Raw genomic sequence first — 22,540 nt, 5'->3', positions numbered from 1 at the left:
CAGAAGAATTCTAAAACTAGCAGCCCCAGGTTTCAAGAAATCATGGTAATAATGGGCCAAGTGCTACCGATATTTTAAGGAGATGCCAGAGATGCAAATAATTAAGAATGTTTTGTATAGTGGCAGCATGTCTGATAATAGCCAGAGCTTGGAAATTGGATGAAAAACTAAATATTGAACAGATCTAGGACACTACATTGTGAGAAAAACATACAAGACCACTGAAGACAAATGTAGAGCAACATGAGACAGAAGCTTTCTATGCAATGTGATATTATCTTATTGACTTTGTAAACAAGGAGAACTCTAATAAGACACCAACCAAATATGACCAGTGCACTCTGAAGTGACACATTCTTTTAAAACTTGAGCAACATAGAGGTTATATAAGATGGAAGTGGTAACTAATATGCAGAGCTTGGAAAAGTTACTTTTTTGAACTACAACTCCCATCAGCCCCAGCCAGCATGGCCACTGGATTGGGCTGATGGGAGTTGTAGTTCAAAAAAGTAACTTTTCCAAGCTCTGCTAATATGTACGTGGATACAGTATAATGCTGTGATTGCTCTTTCCTGATTCCTTGGGGATTGTTCAATGTGTTCATTTTGTTATATATTCTGAAAGACAATAAAATATTGCTCCAGTTAGAAAGTCAAACTGTTAAATATTTTGGTTCAATTGCAATTCAGGTTCATCAATATTTCCTAACTCCCCAGTTTAGTTCTAGGAGGACAACCTAATGTTTATAAAAATATGGTGTGGTACCTGGTTCAACCACTTTGAAACTGGTTCAGATACATTTGTCTTTCTCCTGCTTCATTTCTGTCTCCTAAGCCCCATTTCCCCACAATTCCTAGTTCTTCTCTGTTCCCTACTTTCACATTCCAGTTTCCCATGATTATCATCACATCTTGTTTTGGTGTGTGATCAATTTCCTCCTGTACTTCTGCATAAAATCTCTCCAATTCCTCCTCTTCTGCGTTTGCTGTTGGAGCATAGACTAGGATGATGGTTATGCTAATAGGTTTCCCATTTAATCTCATTGATATCACTCGCTCAGACCTTGCGTTGTAGCTCCTAATTATTTTTGCTACATCACTTCTCACTATTAAAGCAACCTCGTTTCTTCTTAATTTCTCATTTCCTGCATAAAAGATTTTGTAGTTGCCTGATTGAATATGTCCCATTCCCATCCATTGTAATTCACTCATGCCAAGTATTGTAATGTTGATACAGTAGGGCCCCGCTTATACAGCGGGTTACGAACCAGGCCCCCGCTGTAAAGCAGAAATTGCCGTAAAGTGGAACCCATTGACTATAATGGGCTACGTCACGCGAAAATGTCGCAAAATGCCGTAAAATTACAAAATCGGCTTTAAAACGGGGAATTTCCCCTAATTGAGAGCTGCCGCATCAGCGGAACGCCGCAAAATGGAACGCCGGTAAGCGGGGCCCTACTGTACATTTCATTTCTTGCTTGACAATTTCTAACTTTCCCTGGTTCATGCTTCTCACATTCCATGTTCCTATTGTGTGCGTCATAACTGCGGACTCTCCTTTCGCATCTGTGCACATCAGCCTCTGGGCTTCCTTTCAGCTTTGACCCAGCTGTGTCATTTCATTAGTCACAGCGCTACTCATACTTGTCCTGTGTTCTACCTCAGTAGTTCGGTGAGTGCCTTCTGACCTGGGGGTCTCATCTTCCAGCACTATATCGCGTTGTATTTTGGATACTCTGTTCGTAGGGTTTTCATAGTATTCAGAGGTGGTTTACCATTGCCTTCCTCTGAGTTTGGATGCATCTTAGTCTGGTGTCTCAGCTTTGACCATTCCGCCTTGGGTGCCCCTGCTAGGAGTCTAGCCTCTTGCTCTAGACTCCTGGCGGCATTGCTCTCAGCTTCTTCAACATTCTCAAACCCTCTCACCACATTAAGGTGTGCATCCTAAAGGGGGAGGATCTTGGTAAGCAATTGTTTACTGTAAACATTTTCAATTATGATTATAGTAAGTGTACATGCAGGGTTTTTTAATTACTTGCAAAAATAGCATATTATACATTTTATTTTTCAAATAATTTTGAATAGACATATACATGCAGCTTATGATGCCATTATAATGAGATTCTTTTCTAATTATGAATCGAGTAAGTTTAAATTTTTCTGGGCTGTTGAAGAGGGCAGTTTATTTGTCTAATTCATAGCCTGTTTTGAAAACCTTGCAAATATGAAGCTTAATCCAATACTCACTATTTTGGGAGTAAAGCTGCAATGCTAATCCCACATACAAGGAGTAAACCCCATTGAATTTAATAGGACTTACTTTTGAGTAGACATGGTTAGCATTGTGCTGTAAATCAATGAGACTGAGTGAACATAGCAAAGGATTGTGTTTGTGTTGTAAATCTTTCTCTTCCCCTCCAATCCTATTTTTTAAGCAATTAGGCAGGGCTTACTTAGGTGTCATTGCTTTTATTTGGTAGGAAACTAATACTTATTTTTAAAAAAATGTTCTACAATGACTAACTGCTTTTGACAATAAACTATTATATGGAGTGTATGTATTTTTACATCTCCAGTGTATGTATATATGGAGTCTTTTGCAGCAACCTTGTGAGGTAGGGTGGCCGATTGGAAACTAAGGCAGCTCACAACAAGAAATAAATCCATACAAAATTCAATGACCTTAACAAATATAAAAGTTGCAAAACAGCTTAAAGTGACATGATGCTGAATTTTGGATTGAGTGAGTGACGTTTCTTATCACTTGAGGTTGCAGTCCTGTGCACGCTTTCCTGTTTCAGTAAGCTCCATTGAATACACTGGGACTTGCTTCTGAGTAAACATGCATATGTTTGCAGTATAAATATCTTTACAGGTTGTAAAAATAATAAACATCTTTGACAGTCATGCTTATATAAATATTTCTTTGTACTATGTCTCGATAAGTATCTGCTTTCACACTATGGTTATACATTATTATTTACACTACATTTTAAGTGTACCTTTCTTCCTTGGGGTGGTCATGGTTCCCCTCTGTTGTTTTCATCCTGAGGGGCAGATTAGGCTGAGAGATGGTGAGTAGCCCATGGTCACTCAGTAAACTTTGTAGCTAATTTACATTTGAAAAAATTAATTAAAATGGTTTACATGCAGGCATTAAGTAGATCCACACAATACATTTAAAGCACATCCAACACACATTTAAAGTGCATGACTCCCCCCAAAGAATCCTGGGAAGTGTAGTTTTCCCCTCACAGTTATAGTTCCCACTACCTTTAACAAACTTCAGTTCCCATGATTCTGTGGTGGGATTCATGTGCTTCAAATGTGTGTTGAATGTGCTTTAAATAAATGGTGTGGGTCTGCCCTAGGCATGCTGTGCATTCATTAGTGAATTGAAAAGAACAATTTTAAAAGATACTTTTAAAAACAGGGCTGTAGCTCAGTCATATGGCACATGCTTTGCATGCAAAGGTCCAAAATCCAATCTCTGGAAAAGACTATTGCCTGGAATCCTGGAAAGCCAATGCTAGTCCATGGACAGTGCTAGTCCATCAGTACAGTACTGAGCTAGCTGACTTGAGTTAGTATAAGGCAGATTCCTTCGTTCCTAAAAGGGGAAAGAGACCCAAGGGTCACAGTGACTCCAAAATTTATTTATGTATTTTATTTACAACATTATTTATTTATTTATTACATTTATATCCCACCTTTCCTCCAAGGAGCTCAAGGTGGCATACGAACCAGGCTTTCCCCCTCCCACTTTTATCGTCACAACAACCCTGTGAGGTAGGTTTATTATTTTACAATAGAACAGTTAATACTGCTTTATTGTAAAAAAAACCTCAAAGTGGTTTACAGAAGGAATTAAAACAATAAAAATATTGGCAAAAACAGTTAAAGACAGGTATATAAAACCATTCAAAATAATAAAACCAACAATGAGTTGAAAACAGATAAAAAACATAATAGCTTCTCCATGCTTGGATAAAAATGTTTTTAGCAGGGAGCCAAAGAGTACAATGAAGGCGCCTGCCTAATGTCAATAAGCAGGGAGTTGTGGTTGGTATGGTATTGCATTTAGGAAATAATCACTGTCTTTTTCTATTATCTTTTTCTATTTGCATTTCCTTTACATCTCACTTCAGTCCCTTACATCCATAGAAATAACAACTGTGGTTCCATGTGCTCAGTTCAACCCCCTTAAACCTACTGATGATGCACCTTGCTGTTTGCATGATGGTTTATTTCTTGCCCAATAGTGGTAACCGAGAATTTGAATTCGCATACTGGGAATGTGGCTGCAATTGCTGTTGTCCCCAAGCTACTGTCTCTGAAGGTAGACCAAACCATGTGTGTTTTCTCTGTGTCAATTATTATTCACTGGAATTGGGTTGGCTGTCAAAATTACTTTATAGCAGCCTGATTCTGATTCTCTATCATTTCTCAAACCTCTCTCTAAGTGAAGGGTCAAGCCTGTAAAGTTTGGAGCAGCCACGTTAAAAGGCAGGCAGGGCATTCCAGGCAGGGGGTTGCCAACCCTGCTTTGATATGGGTATTTTTGCAGAGGATCCCTAGTCAAGCCTTACCAATAGTACAATTCTAACAATATCTACTCAGAAGTAAGTCCTGTTGAGTTCTATGGGGCTTAGTGCCTTAGTAAGTGCAGCCTTCAGGGGCACCCATCTTTATTCCTGACTGCTCCCATCTGACATCTCCACAACACTAGGCCCCCTTCTTCCTCAAATGGCCTTCTGGTGACTGGCTGGCCTGAGGGCACTTAAACCTTTTTTGCCAGAAGTAAGTAGGCTAGATTAAATATTCCCTACCCAGGCTTCCATACTACCCTGAACATGCCCGATCTCAGAAGCTAAGCAGGGTCAGGCCTGGTTAGTACTTGGATGGGAGACTGCCTGGGAATACCGGGTGCTGTAGGCTTAGAGGAAGGCAATGGTAAACCACCTCTGAATACCTCTTACAATGAAAACCCTATAAATATATCCAAAAAAGATTCATAGGGTCGCCATAAGTCATAATCGACTTGAAGGCATGTAACAACCCAGGATCCCTAAGCAGGTGAGAAGGAATAGTCCCATCACTTCAGCTTGCCTTGGGACCACCCTCATTTACCTATGATTTCTACCTTTAATTTCCAATCAGATATTTTGTTTTGAGTGGTATGCTCCATGCAATTGTGACTGATGCTTAATGTATCATGCTTCATGACATCACTAAGGCACACCCCTTTGACATCACTAGGGCCTGGGTTGACTGGCTGGCCTTGCCCCTGCAATCTCAGGGTTTGGGATCCTTCTGACCTCGCAACCCTACGCCCGTCCTCCACTTCAAACCAGGCTTTGAATTTTTACAGCACTGGACGCCACTGCAAGCCTTTTTCATTGTATTTGCAAGAGCATCTATCTGTTGCAAGGGCTGGTTGTTTCTTTTAATGGATGCACGAGGCTGGAGCGGAGCAAGTGGGCAATCTTTGGTCTTTCCTTTAAGCGGGCCACTCCTACCTCCCCTCTTCATCGTTGTTTGTAAGCACGCAAAGAGCAGCCAGCAGGATATTCTTTCGTCGCGGGGGTAATTTATAAACCCTTTGCCAGTGAACGGTTGAAAAATAAAACACTCCAGCCTAGTGCTCCCCACGCAAGCGGCGCAGGGGAAAGGCTGCAACTAACCCGCGGCGGCTCTTGTCACCACGTCTATAGCCAGGCTCAAACGCCTCGCTTTTTCCCGTTGGGCGGCCGCCGCCGCCGCCTCCTTGGCCCCTGCAGCCGTAGGGCGAGAGGTCCCGCCGCTTCGCGAGCTCGCGGGGCGGGCTTAGAGGAACGCCACCGCCTCCAGTTCCGCTTCCCAGGCCGCGCTGCCAACTCCTCCTCCCTTCCCTAAGCAGGAGGCGCCGGGCGCGCACCTCCTGAACCGGCGGGTTTATATAGCGATAGCTGCGGAGGGCAACCCGAGGGGTCCGGGATAGGCAATGCGGTTGAGTCGCCGAGGCAGCTGGAGGTAAGCGGAGGGAGCTGCGGGGCCCGGACGGCGGGTTGACTCCAACAACGGCTGGCACCCACGTGGCAGACAAAGTCAGCCAAGCCGGGCTCCCCTTGGCCCGCCGGCGAGGGCGCTCGAGGTAGAGAAGCTCGGCTTCCTGCCAGCCCCCTGCCTAATTCAGGTTGCAGCGAGGATGTGCGGCGGGGCCATTGTGCCGATAAACGCTGCCCCAGTCGGGGAGGGCAACGCAGCGGTCTTGACTTGCACCACAAAACTTGGATTGTGTCCTTGCTAAGCCGATGGACCCACCGCTAGGACCCTCCTCTGCCAAGCAGCATTGGGAGGGGGATGTTCTTGGGGGTGTGTGTCATCTACTTTAAGGTTCACCTTTGGGCTTATATTTCTCCTGATTTGCCCACAGGTTGCTCATTATTTTAAAAAAACAAATCCTGCCCTTCCTGTAAGCAGCCCAGGTTGGTGCACACGTACCTGGTTCAATCCCCTGCCCTGCCCTGTCCCATTTTATCTCCCCGACAACCCTGTGAGGTAGGTTAAGCTGAGAGATGGCAACTACCCTGAGGTTCCCGCAGGAAACTTCATGGCTGAGTGTAGATTTGAATCTGGATCTCCCAGGTTCTATTCTGCAACCTTAACTGCCTTGCCACACTCTCACCTTGCAGTGAAGCAAGTGGGGTCTTTGTTGGTAGAGGGCACTGCAGTACCTTGGCAGGAGCAACACAAAACATGCATCTCCCAAAAGACCTTTTAATGCTGGCTTTCCAGCAGCTCAGCTATTCATTCTCTGGCCATGTAGGAACCTGCCTTGTACTGAGTCAGACCATTGGTCCATCTAGGTCAGTTTTGTCTACACTGACTAGCAACAGCTCTCCAGAGTTTCGGGCAGAAGTGTATCCCAGCCCTACCTAGAGATATCATTGGGGATTGAACTTGAGACCTTCTGAATGCAAGGAGATGCTCTACCGCTCCTTTTTCCCCCAGCATTACTGCTGACCCTTAATTGGAAGCTTATTGCTTCTGGTGAGAGTCAGCCTATGGGATGTGCTGGACTTCGTTCAGCTGCCTATGCCCTTTTATATTCTCTCCTGCCATTGCTTCCCAGCAACTGGCATTCAGAGGCATGGTAGCATATAGCCATCTAGGAACCACTGGCAGCCATATCTTTTATGAATTTGTCTAGTCCGCTTTTAAAGCCGGCCAGGCTGGTGGCCACCACAACATTTTAGGATAATGAATTCCACAGTATAACCATGCCCTGTGTGAAGATACTAGCACAAGGTGGACCGCTACTTCTGCCAGTCCTTCCTTCACTCCCACTAAATCCTGCCCCTGAGTGTTGGACCCTCCGGAACCATCTGTGCTATGGTTCAGAGGGCTGCAGTATATAGGGGAGATTGCCCATGACTGTAGTGGTGGTGATGTCTTTTCATACTGAGTGTTTAAGGATTGTACACAATCTTAAAATTTCTATTCCCATTCCCAGCCTGCATAAGCTGAGTTAGAACAGTGGGTGCATAAAAATTTATCCCAGTGCGCTTGTGATCTTGAACTGGCTTAGTTTGGCACTTTTGTTTCTGGCAATTGTCACAGAACCAGTATGGCTGCCCAGTACTTGATTTAAAGTAGGCTGCTGAGATTAGGAATTAGAGACATTAATAGAACACATTGGGTCATAGAATAAAGTTACAGTAGAGTAGTTTAGTGAGCAGTAAATGCTTACCTTTATGGATTTATGAGAGCCAGTGTGGCATAGTGGTTAGAGTGTTGGACTACGACGTGGGAGACCAGGGTTCGAATACTCACACAGCCATGAAGCTCAGTGGGTGACCTTGGGCCAGTCACTGCCTCTCAGCCTCAGAGGAACGCAATGGTAAACCACCTCTGAATACCACTTACCATGAAAATCCTATTTGTAGGGTTGCCATAAGTCAGAATCGACTTGAAGGCAGTCCATTTTCATGGATTTATAGTATGCTTTTTGTTTGCACTGTTCCTAATCTACCTACATTGGTTATTTAATGGAGGAAACATATGGTCTCCTTGCTTTCTCCCAATCCCTAAACCCCAATTTATTTTAAGATCTTGGATCCATGCATAAAATGATTTGTATAAAATAAGTATATGCGCTTGCATATGCCAGGGCTAAGATGGCACAACTGGGTAGATTTCTTTGGAGAGATTTTTGTTTCTGTGTGGGTGCATATGTACTGCCGGTTCATTGGGAATGGTAAGATCCTCACCCCCACTAAAATATTTGCTTCCTTCCCCATTCCACTGATGGATGTCTTACTGTTGGCCGAATGACACCAATGGAGACAACCCATACTAGCTGTGCTTTATATATTGGTGATGTTTGGGTTTTTCCCTTTTTGCCATAATTGATGTATTTGCTTTGTATGATGACCTTAATGGCATTGTAAATGTCCTGGATTATTAATTTTTTTCTCTACATAATGGAAATCAATTTGGGCAGAAGGGAGGAGAAGTAACTAAAACAGTGTGACTTTGTATGTCTGACACACTTATTTGGAGTTGTCTGTTTTATAGTTTCTTCCTAAACATGTACATGAGTGTAATTCAATGGGAACTTCCAAATAAACGTGCTTAGAAGGGGGGCATTTACCTCAGAGCTCAGTGACAAAAGGGCTTTCCTTTTCTTTCTGCTAACTTTGGAAGGAAGCTATATATTGCCCTGTTACTGGATTATTTGTAGGAAACTCAATCCCCATACATGATTTATTAAAGCAACTTTTTCTTCAAAAATTAACAAACTGGATGTAAATTTTAATACAACGTGGTGTGTTAATGTGGATCATTTACCCAACACAAAACTAAAACTATATTATACTCAAAGTCTTGTCTTATTTCTGTTGATGCTATCGTTCTTAAATTTGATGTTAAACAGAAATACTGTTCACTGTAACTCTTGCACGTGCAGGTACGATCACCGTCCTTTTAGAGGTACCCATCGCAACTCCCCGCTGGCTGCAGAAAACCTCATGGTTTAGAGCCACCACAAAGCAAGTGAGAAACATGAAGACAAACCCTGCCATCCAAGCTGCCGTTGACCTCACAGCAGGGGCTATGGGTAAGGCTGAGGAAATCCTGTTTTCACAAGAACTTTTAGAAACTGATAGCAGAGCTTTGTTGCCCTTCCCTAGATGTACAAGGGCAGCGTCCAATGACAGCAGTGCTGCTTCTAAAAAGTACTAAGGGAGATAACTTGTTGACCTCGCCGTGCATTGTGAGCTTCTCATATGTCACTTTCCTTCTGTGAAACCCTGGCTATTGCGGAAAGGTAAATGTGTAAACATTCTTGTCTAATAATTTTCTAGCTGTCGCTTTGAATCATTTAGTGTTAGCTTTCATGCTCACATGAGCATTTCCAAATACGTCACAAGTAAAAGTTGAGCAATAAAGGCAACCAGAGACAATTTTGTTTTCTGGTGTTTTACATTCTTTAGCCAATACAGGGTTAGTATGCCAGTCAGTTGATCTCCTGTTGTTACTTTATAGTCAAATATTCCAAGAGTGCCATTGTGTCGGTGGCAGCTTACAGTTTTTTATTTCATTATGGTGGGTTTTTGTAAGCTCGACAGGAGTGAGGGCAGCTCATCTCCTACTAGCCCTGCAGCAACTGGGGGAAATATAGCAGAGTTTATCCCATCGGCTGCCTGCTGTAATTGCAGGCATCTCCAAACAGGAACGCAGTGGAGTGTCAGACTAGGACCAGCAAGCATCAAGTTCAAATCCTCACTTTGCCATGAAGGTTATTAGGTGATGCTGAGTCACTTTCACACTGTCAACCTAATCTTCTCAATATTTTATGAGGATAAAATGGGAAGGAAGAAACTTTGTATCTCCTAAGCTCCTTGGGAGGAAAAGGAAAGAAAAATGGATTTAAAAATTCATCAGAGTTTTTAAAGTTAAAATCATTGTTTCACAGTAACAGATGTCTAATTTGGTTTTTCATAATCAGTGTAAGTATCAAACTTGATGCTGATGCAAGAGGCCATGGAATGCAAGAGGCCAATTCACCTGTGACATTTTTCTGAATAGTTCAAATATATACAAGATAAGAAGAGCGGTCTTGTGCAGCTCTTTCTGTGGGGAATTTCCCTGCTTACCAAGCTGAGCTGTGGAAGCCTCTGTGTCAGAACCGCTCTGACCTTTTTGAGAGAGGCTAATGGCCCCTGTCTTATTTGAGGGCTGATCCCATCTGTATGTACCCGAGTCCCCTGTGCTTCTTTTGGAATCCTCTGTAGCAGCCCCTGCATTGTGGAACTCCTTCCCCACAGAGGTGCATATAGCATCCTCATTAGACAGCTTCTGTCATATGTTGAAGGCTTGCCTCTTGGCCTTGGCCTTTGACCGTGAAGGCGTTGTTGTGGAACCTCTCTCTTCTGTTTTGGTTAATCTGTACTGTGCTGCTTTTATCTGGCATCATTTTACTTCTTTTCATAATTCGTATAGATGCTCTACTTCATTTACTTCTTTTTAATTGCATGATTCCATAGCGGTAACCTGCCCTGGGACCTTATGGGGAAGGGCAGGGGTACGACATCTCATAAATGCTTAAATAAATCCTGTGCAAAGTTCCAGAAGCAGATACAAGGTGGTTACAGGAACTATCTGACTGCTGCCCTGCCAGATGGAAGGAGGGAGAGGATGAAGCTTTTGCTCAGAGGTGTGTGGCTTGTTTAGGAGAGGAGGATTCCATGGGCCAGGAAAGAAGCCAACATTCTTTTCTCCAGATTAAACTATTGCTTGCCACACCTGACCTTTGCTTAGCGCTGTCTTATTTGGTCTTAGGGAGACAGAACATCCATGGTCATGGGCCCCACCGTAAGCAGAATTATACTACCTTAAACAATCATGGCTTCCCTCAAAGAATCCTGAGAAATGTAGTTTATTAAGGGTGCTGAGAGTTGTTAGGAGACCCCTACTCCCTTCACAGAGCTACAATTCCCAGAGTGGTTTACCAATTGGTCCCTCTTCCCAGGGAACTCTGGGAATTGTAGCTGTGTGAGGGGAATCTTGCTGAGTCCATGATATCACCATCAATGTCAATACATCTGGCCCCAACCACACTGAAGATCTTCCTTTTTCAACAAGCTCTTTAAGTGGAGATTTTTATTTGCATCTGTACTGGAATTTTATATGTGACATTCTTTTAACATATGTTTTTATTGTTGATGTTTTTATTATTAAATCACTTTGAGGTGTTTTATAGGAAGTGATTCATAAATGGACGGAAACAGACACATCAGTCTCTCTCAAAGGCCTAAGTGGAAAGATGAGCATGGTGCCATTCACAGAGAGGCTTCTAACACTCACAAATTCTTTTTGTGTGTGCGTGCAGGAGGCACTGCCTGTGTGATGACTGGCCAGCCGTTTGATACTGCTAAGGTGAAAATGCAGACGTTCCCTAACATGTACCGAGGGCTTGTCGACTGTTTTGTGAAGACTTACAAGCAAGTAGGGGTTCGAGGCTTCTACAAGGGCACCACCCCAGCACTTGTTGCTAACATTGCCGAAAACGCAGTGCTCTTCATGTGTTACGGCTTTTGCCAAAACATTGTGAGGAGAATTGCTGGACTAGACAGGAAAGCAAAGTTGAGGTTAGTGACTAACCTTTTTGTTCTCTCCCAGCACTCTGTAACTAGCAGATGCTCAAAATAAGTATCTAAACAGGCAGAATTAGAAGGCCACTTCTGCCACCATCTGTGCAACGTTCAACTTCATTATGAAGAAATGTATTTATATACTCCCCTTCCATTGCATCTGTGCTGCACAGGGCAGGTTACAGCAGTTTAAAAAAACCAAACCACTTAGGCTGGAATACTCAGATTTCTTCCAATTGAGCCGTCACATTAATCCAAGTAGTTTGCTTAATTAGGCTTTGGATTGGGTTGTCAAGACACACAGGCTGTCCAGCCTGCTACACACTACTCAATAAGTATATTCTCTGGTCGAGTCAGAATAGCCCACAAGCAGGTGAGGAAAAAGTCATCTCAAAAGCTTCTCATTTCTTTTTTCTTTACGAAGGAAAGGGTACTCCTAGAGTTCTGGCTCCTGTAAATTGGAACACATCATGTATGTCTCGTGAAGCCTTCTTGGAGATTGCTTTGCTTGCAAGTCAGGGTGCCCCTCCTTCCTAGGCAGATGCGTATAGCAAAGAGCCTCCAAATGGAGGTTCAGGTGCAATGCTGCAATATCCCTCCCAGCCTGATTCTTAACAATAGCCTAGGTGAGAAAATCTCCCTTGCCAAGAATTTTTTTCTTTATGTGTCCTACACCCAGCCCTGTCCCTGGATGACACCTAGAGCTTATTCATTTGACTCTTCTGTACATCAGCTGACTCCAGGGCAGCTACTATTAAAATGAAACAGATTGCAGAGCAGCTATGTGCAGTCCCAAATGAGTAGATCTTTGCTTACTTAAATTTGCATGGGGAGAAACTTACTGGCCTTGCCAGGTACGGAGTTCCAAATTTGGAGTCCCCCAGAGAAGGCTCTGCTCCAAGCCCCTGATTTGATTCAGTCTGCAGCAATACTCCACCACCCCTGAGATCTTAAGAAAGAAGGGAATTGTACAGGCAAGGGGAATTCTGAAGATATGCTAGACCCAAGATGTTGGGTGCTTTTGAAGATCAAAACCAGCACCTTGCATTGTGCCTCAGAGACAATTGGAAGCCAGTGCACATTTGGTAGAACAGAAGGTGTGTGTTTTCTAATACTCACCCGCTTGAAACTTCTGAAAAGACTTTGTGGGCAGCCCTTTGTGGAACATGTAGTAATCAATCTGAAAACTTACCAAGGTATGTTATAACGGTGCCCACGAAGATATGCAGTAATAAAAAGAAATGTAACAGAAAAAGTGTGGGAAAGAACTGTTCCCTGGACAAGGTTGTTGCAAATGTCTGCATCATATCCCTGAACACCTTCCATCCTTGGCTTGACTGCTGGAGATAATTTAAGGTAAGTTTCTCGTTGGTTGCAGAAGTGAAACTGAACACATAGGAAATGATTTTTGAGGTCTGTTAATAGAAAGCAATTAACAGTGCAATCTTATGCATGTCTACTCAGAAGTAAGTTCTTTGGGCTTTACTCTCAGGTGTGTTCAGTTTTGCAGCCTATCTTACAATTATCACTCACAGTTTCTGAAGTGTTCACATGATTGCAGGATATATTGACTGTTTGTATTAATATGGAATTTTGCAATACTGAAGTTCACGTCGCTAGAATTATTCACTCTACTTATGCAAACGGTTGATTACGTACCAAAAAGTTTATTAAATTTAGCTTTGGTATTCTGGCTCGTATGTTTTGAGCATGGCTCTCTGTGCTGAAATGAATGAATGAAGAATGCTAGCTGTATATATTTCCGTTCTCATACAAATGTTTTACAAAGAAAGATTTAGGGAGACAAGATATAGTGATAGTTTTTAAAAGTTTAAAATAGTTGCTAGACAGTGGAAATGATTGTTCAGTGTCTACTGGAGGCAGCAGAAGATGCAGCAGTTTTAAACTAAAGTGGAACTTCCAGGCCACTGGGTTCTGTCCGGTGTTTGTCATACTCAGAGCAGACCTATTGAAATTAATGGACATGACTAACTAGTTTCAGACAAATTTCAGTAGGTTTACTTTGAGTTTAACATAGTTGGGTACTGTGTGGAACAAGTTGCTTCCAGGAGCTGTGAAACAGGCTACCTTAGAAGTTTGCTCAAAGAGTTCAACAGGACAGGCATTTATTTACTTCAATGTATATCCCACCCTTCCTCCCAAAGGAGCGCAGGTAATACAATATTCTGCCTTACAGAATGGAGTTGGACTACTTGATTCATGCAATCTATTCCTGTCCTGATTCTAAATTGGAAGCCAGATGCATTGGTCCAAACAGTGTCTCCTGTTTCTATGTACAGTACCACCCTGTTGCTATAAGTTGCTCCCCTGCTTATCTCTATAGTTACCTGCATGGAAAACTGGAAATCAGCATGGCCGTTATTGCACTGTAGATTAAGGCTCCTGACTTCCATGTACCAGATACAATTCGTCTTTCTTGCAGTGACCTTCAGAATGCCGCTGCTGGTTCCTTTGCTTCTGCCTTTGCCACCTTGGTCCTCTGCCCCACAGAACTTGTGAAGTGTCGCCTGCAGACCATGCATGAATTGCAGTTATCTGGGAAGATAGTGCAAGGACACAAGTAAGTAATGTGTAGCTCTGCAGAAAGGCCATCACCACTGTTGTACATACGTTGATAACTGGATTACTGTAATGCACTCTTTGTGGGGTTGCCCTTGACGTTGGTCCGGAAGCTGCTGAAAGAATTGCACGTTGGCTTCCCATTAGTTACTGGACCAAGTTCAAGGTGCTGGTTTTAGTGTACAAAGCCCTATATAGCTTGGGACCAGGATACCTGAAAGACCATCTTACCCCTCATATACCTAGTCAATCATTGCACTCTGAAGGTGAGAGCCTTCTGCAGATACCACCTCATCAGGAGGTTTGTTCCGCACAACATAGGAAAAGGACCTTTAGTGTTGTGGCACCTACCCTTTGGAATTCCCTCCCCTTAAATATTAGGCAGGCACCATCTCTATTATCTTTTTGGTGCCTATTGAAGACCTTCCTCTTTCAACAAGACTTCTAAGCAGAGACCTTATCCCAGTTTGTGTCTGTTTTGGAATTGCTTTTTAGATGTTTTTAAAGATTTATTCAAAAGATGTTTTTAAGATGTTTGATTTTTAAAATGTTTTAAAGATGTTTAAAGATGTTTTTAGAGTTTTGTTCTTTGTTTGCCACCCTGGGCTCCTTTTGGGAGGAAGGGTGGGATAGAAGTTTAATTATTATTATTACTAATAGCTCATTTTCAGAAAGATGCTTTGCGCTGCGTGCAACAAAATCTAGAGGTGCACATGCCCCAAAGCCGCTAACAGTAATAATTAAGTGTAGCAGTTTTGAATGTTCAGAGCACTATATGTGCATTGTCCTTATCGACTTACCTTACAGGGTTGTTGTTATTATTATCATCCCCCCCCCCCAGATGTTGCACATGGGTGGGCTGAGACTGAGAGAGTGGTTTGCCTATGGCTATTCGCCTAGCGAGTTCATGGCAGAGGTGAAATTCGAACCACAGACTTCTTAGTCTCTTAGGCAGCAACCATACTATACATTTAAAGCCCTATGATACCCCGAAGAATCCCAGCAACTGTACTTTGATGGCGCTGAAAGTTCTTAAAAGGGCTGGATATAAATTCAGCTCAGTCTTGGGGACGAGATACCTTGGTTGTGTGGGAGCAGGGTCAAAGGAACAGGAGAGCATTAATGCTCAAACATTTCCTTAGGCTATTGAGCTTCTGTCCTGCTTGAAATGTATGGGAATGAAACTGTTTTCTTGCTGAATGTCAGTCAAGGATATGAATGTATAGGGTTGTTGCTCAACCCGCATAGGCAACTGGCCAGTCCAGGAGCAGTGAAAGGATCTGTGAGATGCTTGGGCAGTTCCATATGTATGCATTTGCCTGCCCCTCCCTCCTCCCAAAAAGCACAAGAGATGACAATTCCATGGAAAATGGGACTGGTGGCAAGGCTATCCCTGCCAAGGAAACGTGTGAGATTCAACATGTCTTAACATGTACGTCAGCAACTCAGACAAAACTTTCATCTGGGACAACCAATGACTGGAAATGTGCATGCCTAAATGCTGATAAAGTTGGAGTTTTCTTGAGGGATATAAATCTTTATATTATTTTTGTGTGTGTGTTGTCTTATCTCATTATGCTCCAGGACAGGAGCTAGAAATTTCTAATTGTGCTTCTTCCCGTCTTGAGTTACATGACTTGAATAAGTGGCAATGCTCTTCCCCTATTTGCAAGCAACTTGTCACACAGGCAGTTTCCATTCGTATAACCTGTTCCTGATAATCTCTTTCCTCTCCTAGTACAGTTTGGTCAGTAGTGAAAGGAGTTCTACAAAAGGACGGTCCCTTTGGATTCTACCGTGGTCTCTCCAGCACTTTGCTACGAGAAATCCCAGGCTACTTTTTGTTCTTTGGAGGCTATGAACTGAGTCGGACATTTTTTGCATTTGGGAGACCAAAAGAGGAATTAGGTATGTTGTTTTGACTTGTTAACAGTATGAAGGTGTCAGCCTGGGCCTTTAAAAGAATACAGCTAGTTCTGATGAAACAACCTGCCATGGAGTTTTTACAGTGCATTCTAATTCCTGGAACTAAACACTTGCAATCCTTAAAGGAATAAATGTTAATGGAGTGCATTAATTTGATTCTACATTCAACCATGTTGTTTCAAAATACACTGATGGACAATTTGTGTTACGAAATTGGATTGCTGAAAAACATTTTTACATGTAAACTAATGATGGGATAATAGAGAAGACACATCCTACGCATGTTGTGGCTGCAGAGGTGTCAATTAGACACTTGCTCTGTGATACCACCACCACTTTCCCCTCACTTCCTACAAACCTAATTCTGCTCTAACAGAACTGGCTTCTTGTGCCCTTAGCATATAGTCCCTCTTGCCCTGAAGCAGTCCAACAACATCTGGAGGGCTTCAGGTTCCCCATCCCTGCTCTCATGGGAAACTTAGCAGGCTCACTGCCAAGCAGTAGGGTCACCTACATATAAGAGAGAGAGAGAGTGAGAGTGTGTGTGGTGTGTGTGTTACAACCAGAGCTTGGAAAAGTTACTTTTTTTAAACTACAACTCCCATCAGCCCCAGCCAGCATGGCCACTGGAGTGGGCTGATGGGAGTTGTAGTCCAAATAAAGTAACTTTTCCAAGCTCTGGTTACATCACCCCAATTGTGTGGGAACATTTTTTCAAAGCACACATAGAAAGTCTGCTAAACAACAGCCATGCATATGCAAATTCCTCCCCTAGGAACAGAACAGACGAAGCACTGGCTGTAGCAAAAAGGACCCTGCAGTACCTCATGATGCACTTTGGCATAGAAAAGCACAGTTCAAGAAACTTTGTCCAAAACAGTTCTTCATCCACCTCCTTTGGAGAACAGTGACAGTTATGGTCAACAGCCTTCAGTGTACCTCACAGCTCACCTAGAAATCACCTGCCTTAGAATTGCACACAAAGAGAGCTGCTTCTCGGGTTCAGGGCTTACCCCACTGTTAGGCAGAGGAGCAGCCATTTTGTGGGAGGGGTACCATTAAAGTATGTTTTTAGCACTGTAGGCAGATGGGGGATTGAGCTGGATTTTCTACTTCAGGTACCAAGACATCTTAGGCCGTCTCTGCTTGGTTTTGTAGGTCCTGTTGCATTGATGATCAGCGGCGGCTTTGGGGGTATCTGTTTATGGATTGCTGTATATCCAGTGGACTGCATCAAATCTCGAATCCAGGTTCTTTCTATGGCAGGAAAGCAGGCAGGCTTCATGGGAACGTTTGCAAATGTCTTCCAGAATGAAGGTTAGCACACTAAACAATAACTGAGGCTGTGGAAAAGGGGATATCTAGGAATCTGTGTTGCCACACAAATTGCATAGTATACTTAGAACAAGATGTCTCCTATATCATGGCCTTTACTACTTTTTTTTTTAATCCTGGAAGTGTGTAGGCAATTTCTCAAGGAGGCACTCATATCTGGCTCTTGTTCTTGCCAAGGTGATCACCAGCTTACAATAAACAAATTAAAAAACTGATTTGACCAATACCAGCAGCAACTATAGCAGCTGAACCAGCCGTACTTATCTACTTCTTTAGAAGCATAAGCCTCACTCGTGTTCCAAGAACCACAGACCTCCCTCCCTCCCTCAAAATAGCTAGGCTAGGAATTGCTATCTCACAAGTAGTTGGCTAAAAGTACAAATTGTTTTGACCATCTGTGGCCCTTCATATTGCTTCTCCAGTTTTGTTGGTAGTAGCAGGGAATAGTGTTGAGAAAGCCTATTACAAGGATAATTGGTGTGTTACAAGGAGTGGGAAGCAAGGAATGGCAAGGAATGGCAAGAAATGGGAAAGATGAGGTATGACTCCTCTGGGGTAGCCAGTGTAGTACACCACATCTTGAGGGCAACAGAGTGTTGGACTATGACCTGGGAGACCACTCAGTCATGAAGCTCACTGGGTGACGTTGGGTTAGGCACTGCCTCTCAGCCTAACCTACCTCACATGGTTGTTGTGAGGATCAAACGGGAGGGGAGAACTATGTATGCCACCTGGAACTTCTTGGAGGAAAGGTGGGGTATAAATGTAATAATAAATAAATAATCCTCATTGGCCGTGCTGGCTGGGGATGATGGAACTTGCAGTCCAGCAGCATTTAGAGGGCAGCAGGATGGCTATCCCTGCTGTCTAGATCTACAGCTAGAGTGTAAGATTCACCAGAGAGAAGTGGGGCCAAAGGAAGATGAGACTGGGGCTTCTTTGTTTTACTATTTTAATGCCTCTGGTACTGCTCATGCTGTAAGATGCGCCTTTTAGCTAAATATTATCTTAAGACACTTTGCATTTCTCTTTAGTGGGCACTCGTGTATTTCTGTTAGTGGGGCTAGAGGTACAATTTATGGTAAATAGAACATGGACTTCTCACTTATTAGAATAAAGCTACTCATTGTGTGTACTGCCCCTGCCCCACTGTACTAGGGGGAGAGGAAATCTCATACCTAGAACAGCTAGTAGAAAGGAGCCTTTATAGCAGCTATAATATAGTTAGAATTTAGTTGGACATAGAGTAGTTGCCAACCAGTGCCTGTGAAGGCTTTAATTGGTGCCTCCAGAAGGAACCCCAGACTTCATTTAAAAAAGAAGTAAGGCTCTAGCCCTCCTAGAAATAAAGTTACAAAGCTGCTCCCTCCTGTCAGTGTTTTTAGCACTGAGTGAAGTCACAGCTGTGATTGATAAGTGAGTTGTTTGGACACCAGGCAGTAGGAATCCCTACTACAGTTCCCTTTACTGCACTTTCATGGCTTCTGTTTTAATCTCTGTAGTCTGCCCTTCATTGTTTCCTAGCAATCAGAATGCATCTTTCCTGTGGTGGGTTCTTCTTTGCTTTAGGATCAGAATTGGGGAAAATAGGGTCTTTGCGCCTTTGATAGCTATATCTCCACAATCAGGACATAACTGACTTCCCAGTTATGCTGTAAACATAATGCTGTCAGGGGTAGTAGTAGTAGTAGTGACTGTACTTGTTCTAATTTTGTGTTAGAGTGCTGGACTACGACCTTGGAGACCAGGGTTCAAATCCCCACACAGCCACGAAGCTCACTGGGTGACCTTGGGCCAGTCACAGCCTCAGAGGGAAGCAATGGTAAACGCCTTCTGAATACCGCTTACCATGAAAACCCTATTCGTAGGGTCGCCATAAGTTGGAATCGACTTGAAGGCAGTCCATGTCCGTTGTTCATGCCCCATGGCAGCCATTTTATGACTGGCATTCTTTCAGAATTCAGAGTGTACCTACTGGCCTGTGTGCTCAAAGAGTCAAGCTTCAGTTATCTGCTGCAAGGCCACATCATTATCACACCCCAGTGAAACGTTAGCAGTGTTCTGTGACGTTCAAGGGATAACGGACCATGCCTTGCACCACTGTAAGGCTGAACTACTTACAGTAGACCTAGCACTGTTCTGAAGCCACAGTTACTGTAGAATGTCAGATCAGACTTTTTCACACCTACACAGAAGAGCTATTCTAGCCTCACAACTATGCAAAGTAGGTACAGCTTGAATAGTATGATTGGCCCAAGGGCAGTTGGTGAGCCGCATTGAGATGGAGATATGAACCCCAGTCTTGCTGCCCTGTAGCTCCCTAAAGACTTCCAGATAAATCTACAGCATTGATTTCAACAATTTCCCAAAGCGTTTTAGCTGTTTCAAGTTCCTCTTTAATTGTTCAAAATGTAAACACATACCTGGTCATATCATCCATGCCCTAAGTTTACCTTTTTTGCAATCTTATACCATTTTGCTATTAAGCAGTATATAAATATATGAAATAAATAAGTGTGGACCACATTCTGAGCACTCCAGAAGTATTTGAATAGTTTGCTGGGGTTGGGGCAGATGGACCTGGCTCAACTGTAGAAGAGGATTCGTTAATAAAAGACTTTTTATAAATCTCATTCTTCTGAGTTTTTTTTAAAAAAATACTAATTCTGTTCTAAGCAATAGCTTTGTTAACAATTTAACTCTCGTTGACAGGTATTTTTGCCTTGTATTCGGGACTGAAACCTACTATGATTCGAGCTTTTCCAGCTAATGGTGCATTGTTCCTTGCCTATGAATACAGTCGAAAACTGATGATGAACCAATTTGATACATAATATTTTTATTGTAGGCTAAAGTCATTGGAAATGTATGCAGGTCATTGGAGCTGTTGTAAGAGCAACACAGTTATAAAACTGTTGATAAAGTTTAAAGGATTATGTTGTGTTTTTTTAAAGTATCAATTCGTTTCAATAAATATGCTGTGGTTTTATAAAATTTGCATGGCTAAGAGTTATATGCCTCGATAACTACAGATACTAGGATCTCTTACAAGATCTTGTACAGTCAATTACCAAAGGAGTTAAACAGTGGGGTTTTCTTTTTTGAAAAAACATGTTAAAATACTGGTTTTGATTGTCAGGTTGTGGCAACCCAAGGCACTGAAGAATAAGAAATACTATCCATATTTATTATGTTAGGAAGACACACAGCAGGTACAATTTAATACAATGTCTGGAATTCACCTTGTTGGTACAACTGACTCTGCCAACTTGGTTACTTGATTCACCAACACTGCAAAGTAGCTAACGCATTTGGATGGGAGAGTGATGGGCTGCTTTGTATTCAAGAACCCAGCATACCACTACACTGCCATTGTTTCCCTGCTACTGGTAAAGATTTAAAATAAATCTCTAGCCCCAGTTGAAAACCAAGAAAATAATTAAGTACACAAGCTTATCTTCACTTCTGTCGTTTTTTTTGCCACAGAGAAGCTTTGTTCCATCTTTTCATGTGCACACTTCTCTTAAAGAATTTTTCTTAAAGTAAGAGCCACGTATCCCCTCAGGTACGTTTTAGTTTAGGGGGAAAAGGCAAGATATGACAAAGGTGTATACAATTATGCAGGGCCTAGAGCAGCCTTTCCCAACCAGTGTGCCTCCAGATGTTGGGCCACACTTCTCATCTTTCCTGACCATTGGCAATGCTGGCTGAGGCTGATGGGAGTTGCGGTCCAACAACATCTGGAGGCACACTGGTTGAGAAAGGCTGGCCTAGAGAAAGGGGAGAGATAATTTTTGAGTGACATTTCCAGAAGGGGAAAAAAGTCTTATGGCACCTTTAAAGACTTACATTATTATAGTCTTAGCTTAGATGCAGGAAATATTGTCTCCTAAGTGGCTCTGGAACAAAGGTGCCATACGATTCTGAGGGGTGGTGGTGAGGTTTTGTTTTTTTGCTGCAACAGACCATTGTGGCTACTACCAGCAGAAACAGTAACAGAATACCATTTCTCACAGCTAAAGCCTCTCTAGGGCATTACTGCTTATCCTGACAGTACCATGACTGTAAGACTGGGCCCAGAGGTGAAAAATTCACATCAAGCTTGGAAACAGAACACAGTAATGACAGAAGGCAATTTGGCACCTTAGTCTCCAGGTGTTGCCTAGCTGTAACACTGTCAAAACCTCAAACTTGTTGTCATACAGGTCAGCAGGGACAGCCGGAGAGAATTCAGGAATCTTACAGGCTCCATGAGCCTCTTAGAGGATAGGGCAGAACATCCTAATTCATCCCTAGTATTGCAATGGGGTGGGTGGGAAGGAAGGCTGGCTTGTATCTATCTGTGCCATTAGATCAGGGATGGGGAGCTTACAGTCTAGCAACATCACTCTTGATCACTGCCCATGCTGGCTTGTTTGATGGGAGTTGCAGTGCCAACAACATCTGGAGGGCCACCATGCCCGTTTTAGAGGTACCATCAGTAAAAATCAAATACCTCTAGCCAAGTGCCTGCACTCACCCTCTGTGCAAGTTACCCAGAACAAGTCCGGGCAACATCTAATACCAAATGCCATGTACAATAAGGGAGTCTACTATGTAGTAAGGTGATCAGTGCAGTAAGAGAATCTCCAGTCTATCCTGAGCCTCCTGTTTCTAAGAACATCCATACCATATCAGTAGAACAGAGTACTGGAAACCTTTGTAAGTCAGGGATGTGACCCTCCAGATGTTGGATTCACAGCTCCCACCAACCCAAGCCATCATGGTGAATGGTAGGGATTATGGGAGTTGTAGGCCCAACGATATCTGCTGGGCCACAGGTTCCCCAACCCTGTTATAAATGGCCAATCTGACCAATTGTAAACGGCTACTTCGTCAGATGTTGGTGACATAAGCAATGCCAAATGGTTTCACTCAGAATAAGACCATGCATTTACCACAGAGTTTGCACTGTGACCAGTCATCTGAGATAATGGTGGGTGGGGAGAGAAGCAGGGAGGAAAGACTGAAGCACAACTACACGGAAAACGTCACATTTCTCACACATGGACACAAACCAACTGG

At 43.0% G+C, this 22,540-nt stretch overlaps 1 protein-coding gene across 2 annotated transcripts; it reads left to right on the top strand.

Moving 5' to 3' along the window:
- Positions 1 to 5,576: 5,576 nt before the first annotated feature.
- SLC25A15 (solute carrier family 25 member 15) lies at positions 5,577 to 20,412 on the top strand. Of its 2 annotated transcripts, none has more exons than XM_061622399.1 (7): positions 5,577 to 6,011; positions 8,950 to 9,099; positions 11,374 to 11,632; positions 14,079 to 14,216; positions 15,954 to 16,123; positions 17,300 to 17,458; positions 20,189 to 20,412. In XM_061622399.1, exons 2-7 carry the CDS (start codon positions 9,045 to 9,047, stop codon positions 20,308 to 20,310), a joined length of 903 nt encoding a protein of 300 aa, XP_061478383.1. In that variant the 5' UTR covers positions 5,577 to 6,011; positions 8,950 to 9,044; the 3' UTR covers positions 20,311 to 20,412. The 2 variants fall into 2 exon arrangements, with proteins under 2 accessions (XP_061478383.1, XP_061478382.1); XM_061622398.1 differs by lacking the exon at positions 5,577 to 6,011 and adding an exon at positions 6,202 to 6,353.
- The last annotated feature ends 2,128 nt before the right edge of the window (positions 20,413 to 22,540 follow it).

The sequence above is a fragment of the Rhineura floridana genome, chromosome 4 (assembly GCF_030035675.1).
Source record: "Rhineura floridana isolate rRhiFlo1 chromosome 4, rRhiFlo1.hap2, whole genome shotgun sequence".
NCBI lineage: Eukaryota > Metazoa > Chordata > Lepidosauria > Squamata > Rhineuridae > Rhineura > Rhineura floridana.
This window is presented reverse-complemented; position numbering and strand designations above follow the sequence as displayed.

Bases quoted from the DNA above. Each gene is read 5' to 3' on its own strand.
- SLC25A15 (XM_061622398.1), top strand. From the start codon at position 6,293: ATGGACCCACCGCTAGGACCCTCCTCTGCCAAGCAGCATTGGGAGGGG. The intron at 11,633-14,078 runs GTTAGTGACTAA...TCTTTCTTGCAG, and splicing joins GACAGGAAAGCAAAGTTGAG to TGACCTTCAGAATGCCGCTG. The intron at 16,124-17,299 runs GTATGTTGTTTT...TTGGTTTTGTAG, and splicing joins GAGACCAAAAGAGGAATTAG to GTCCTGTTGCATTGATGATC.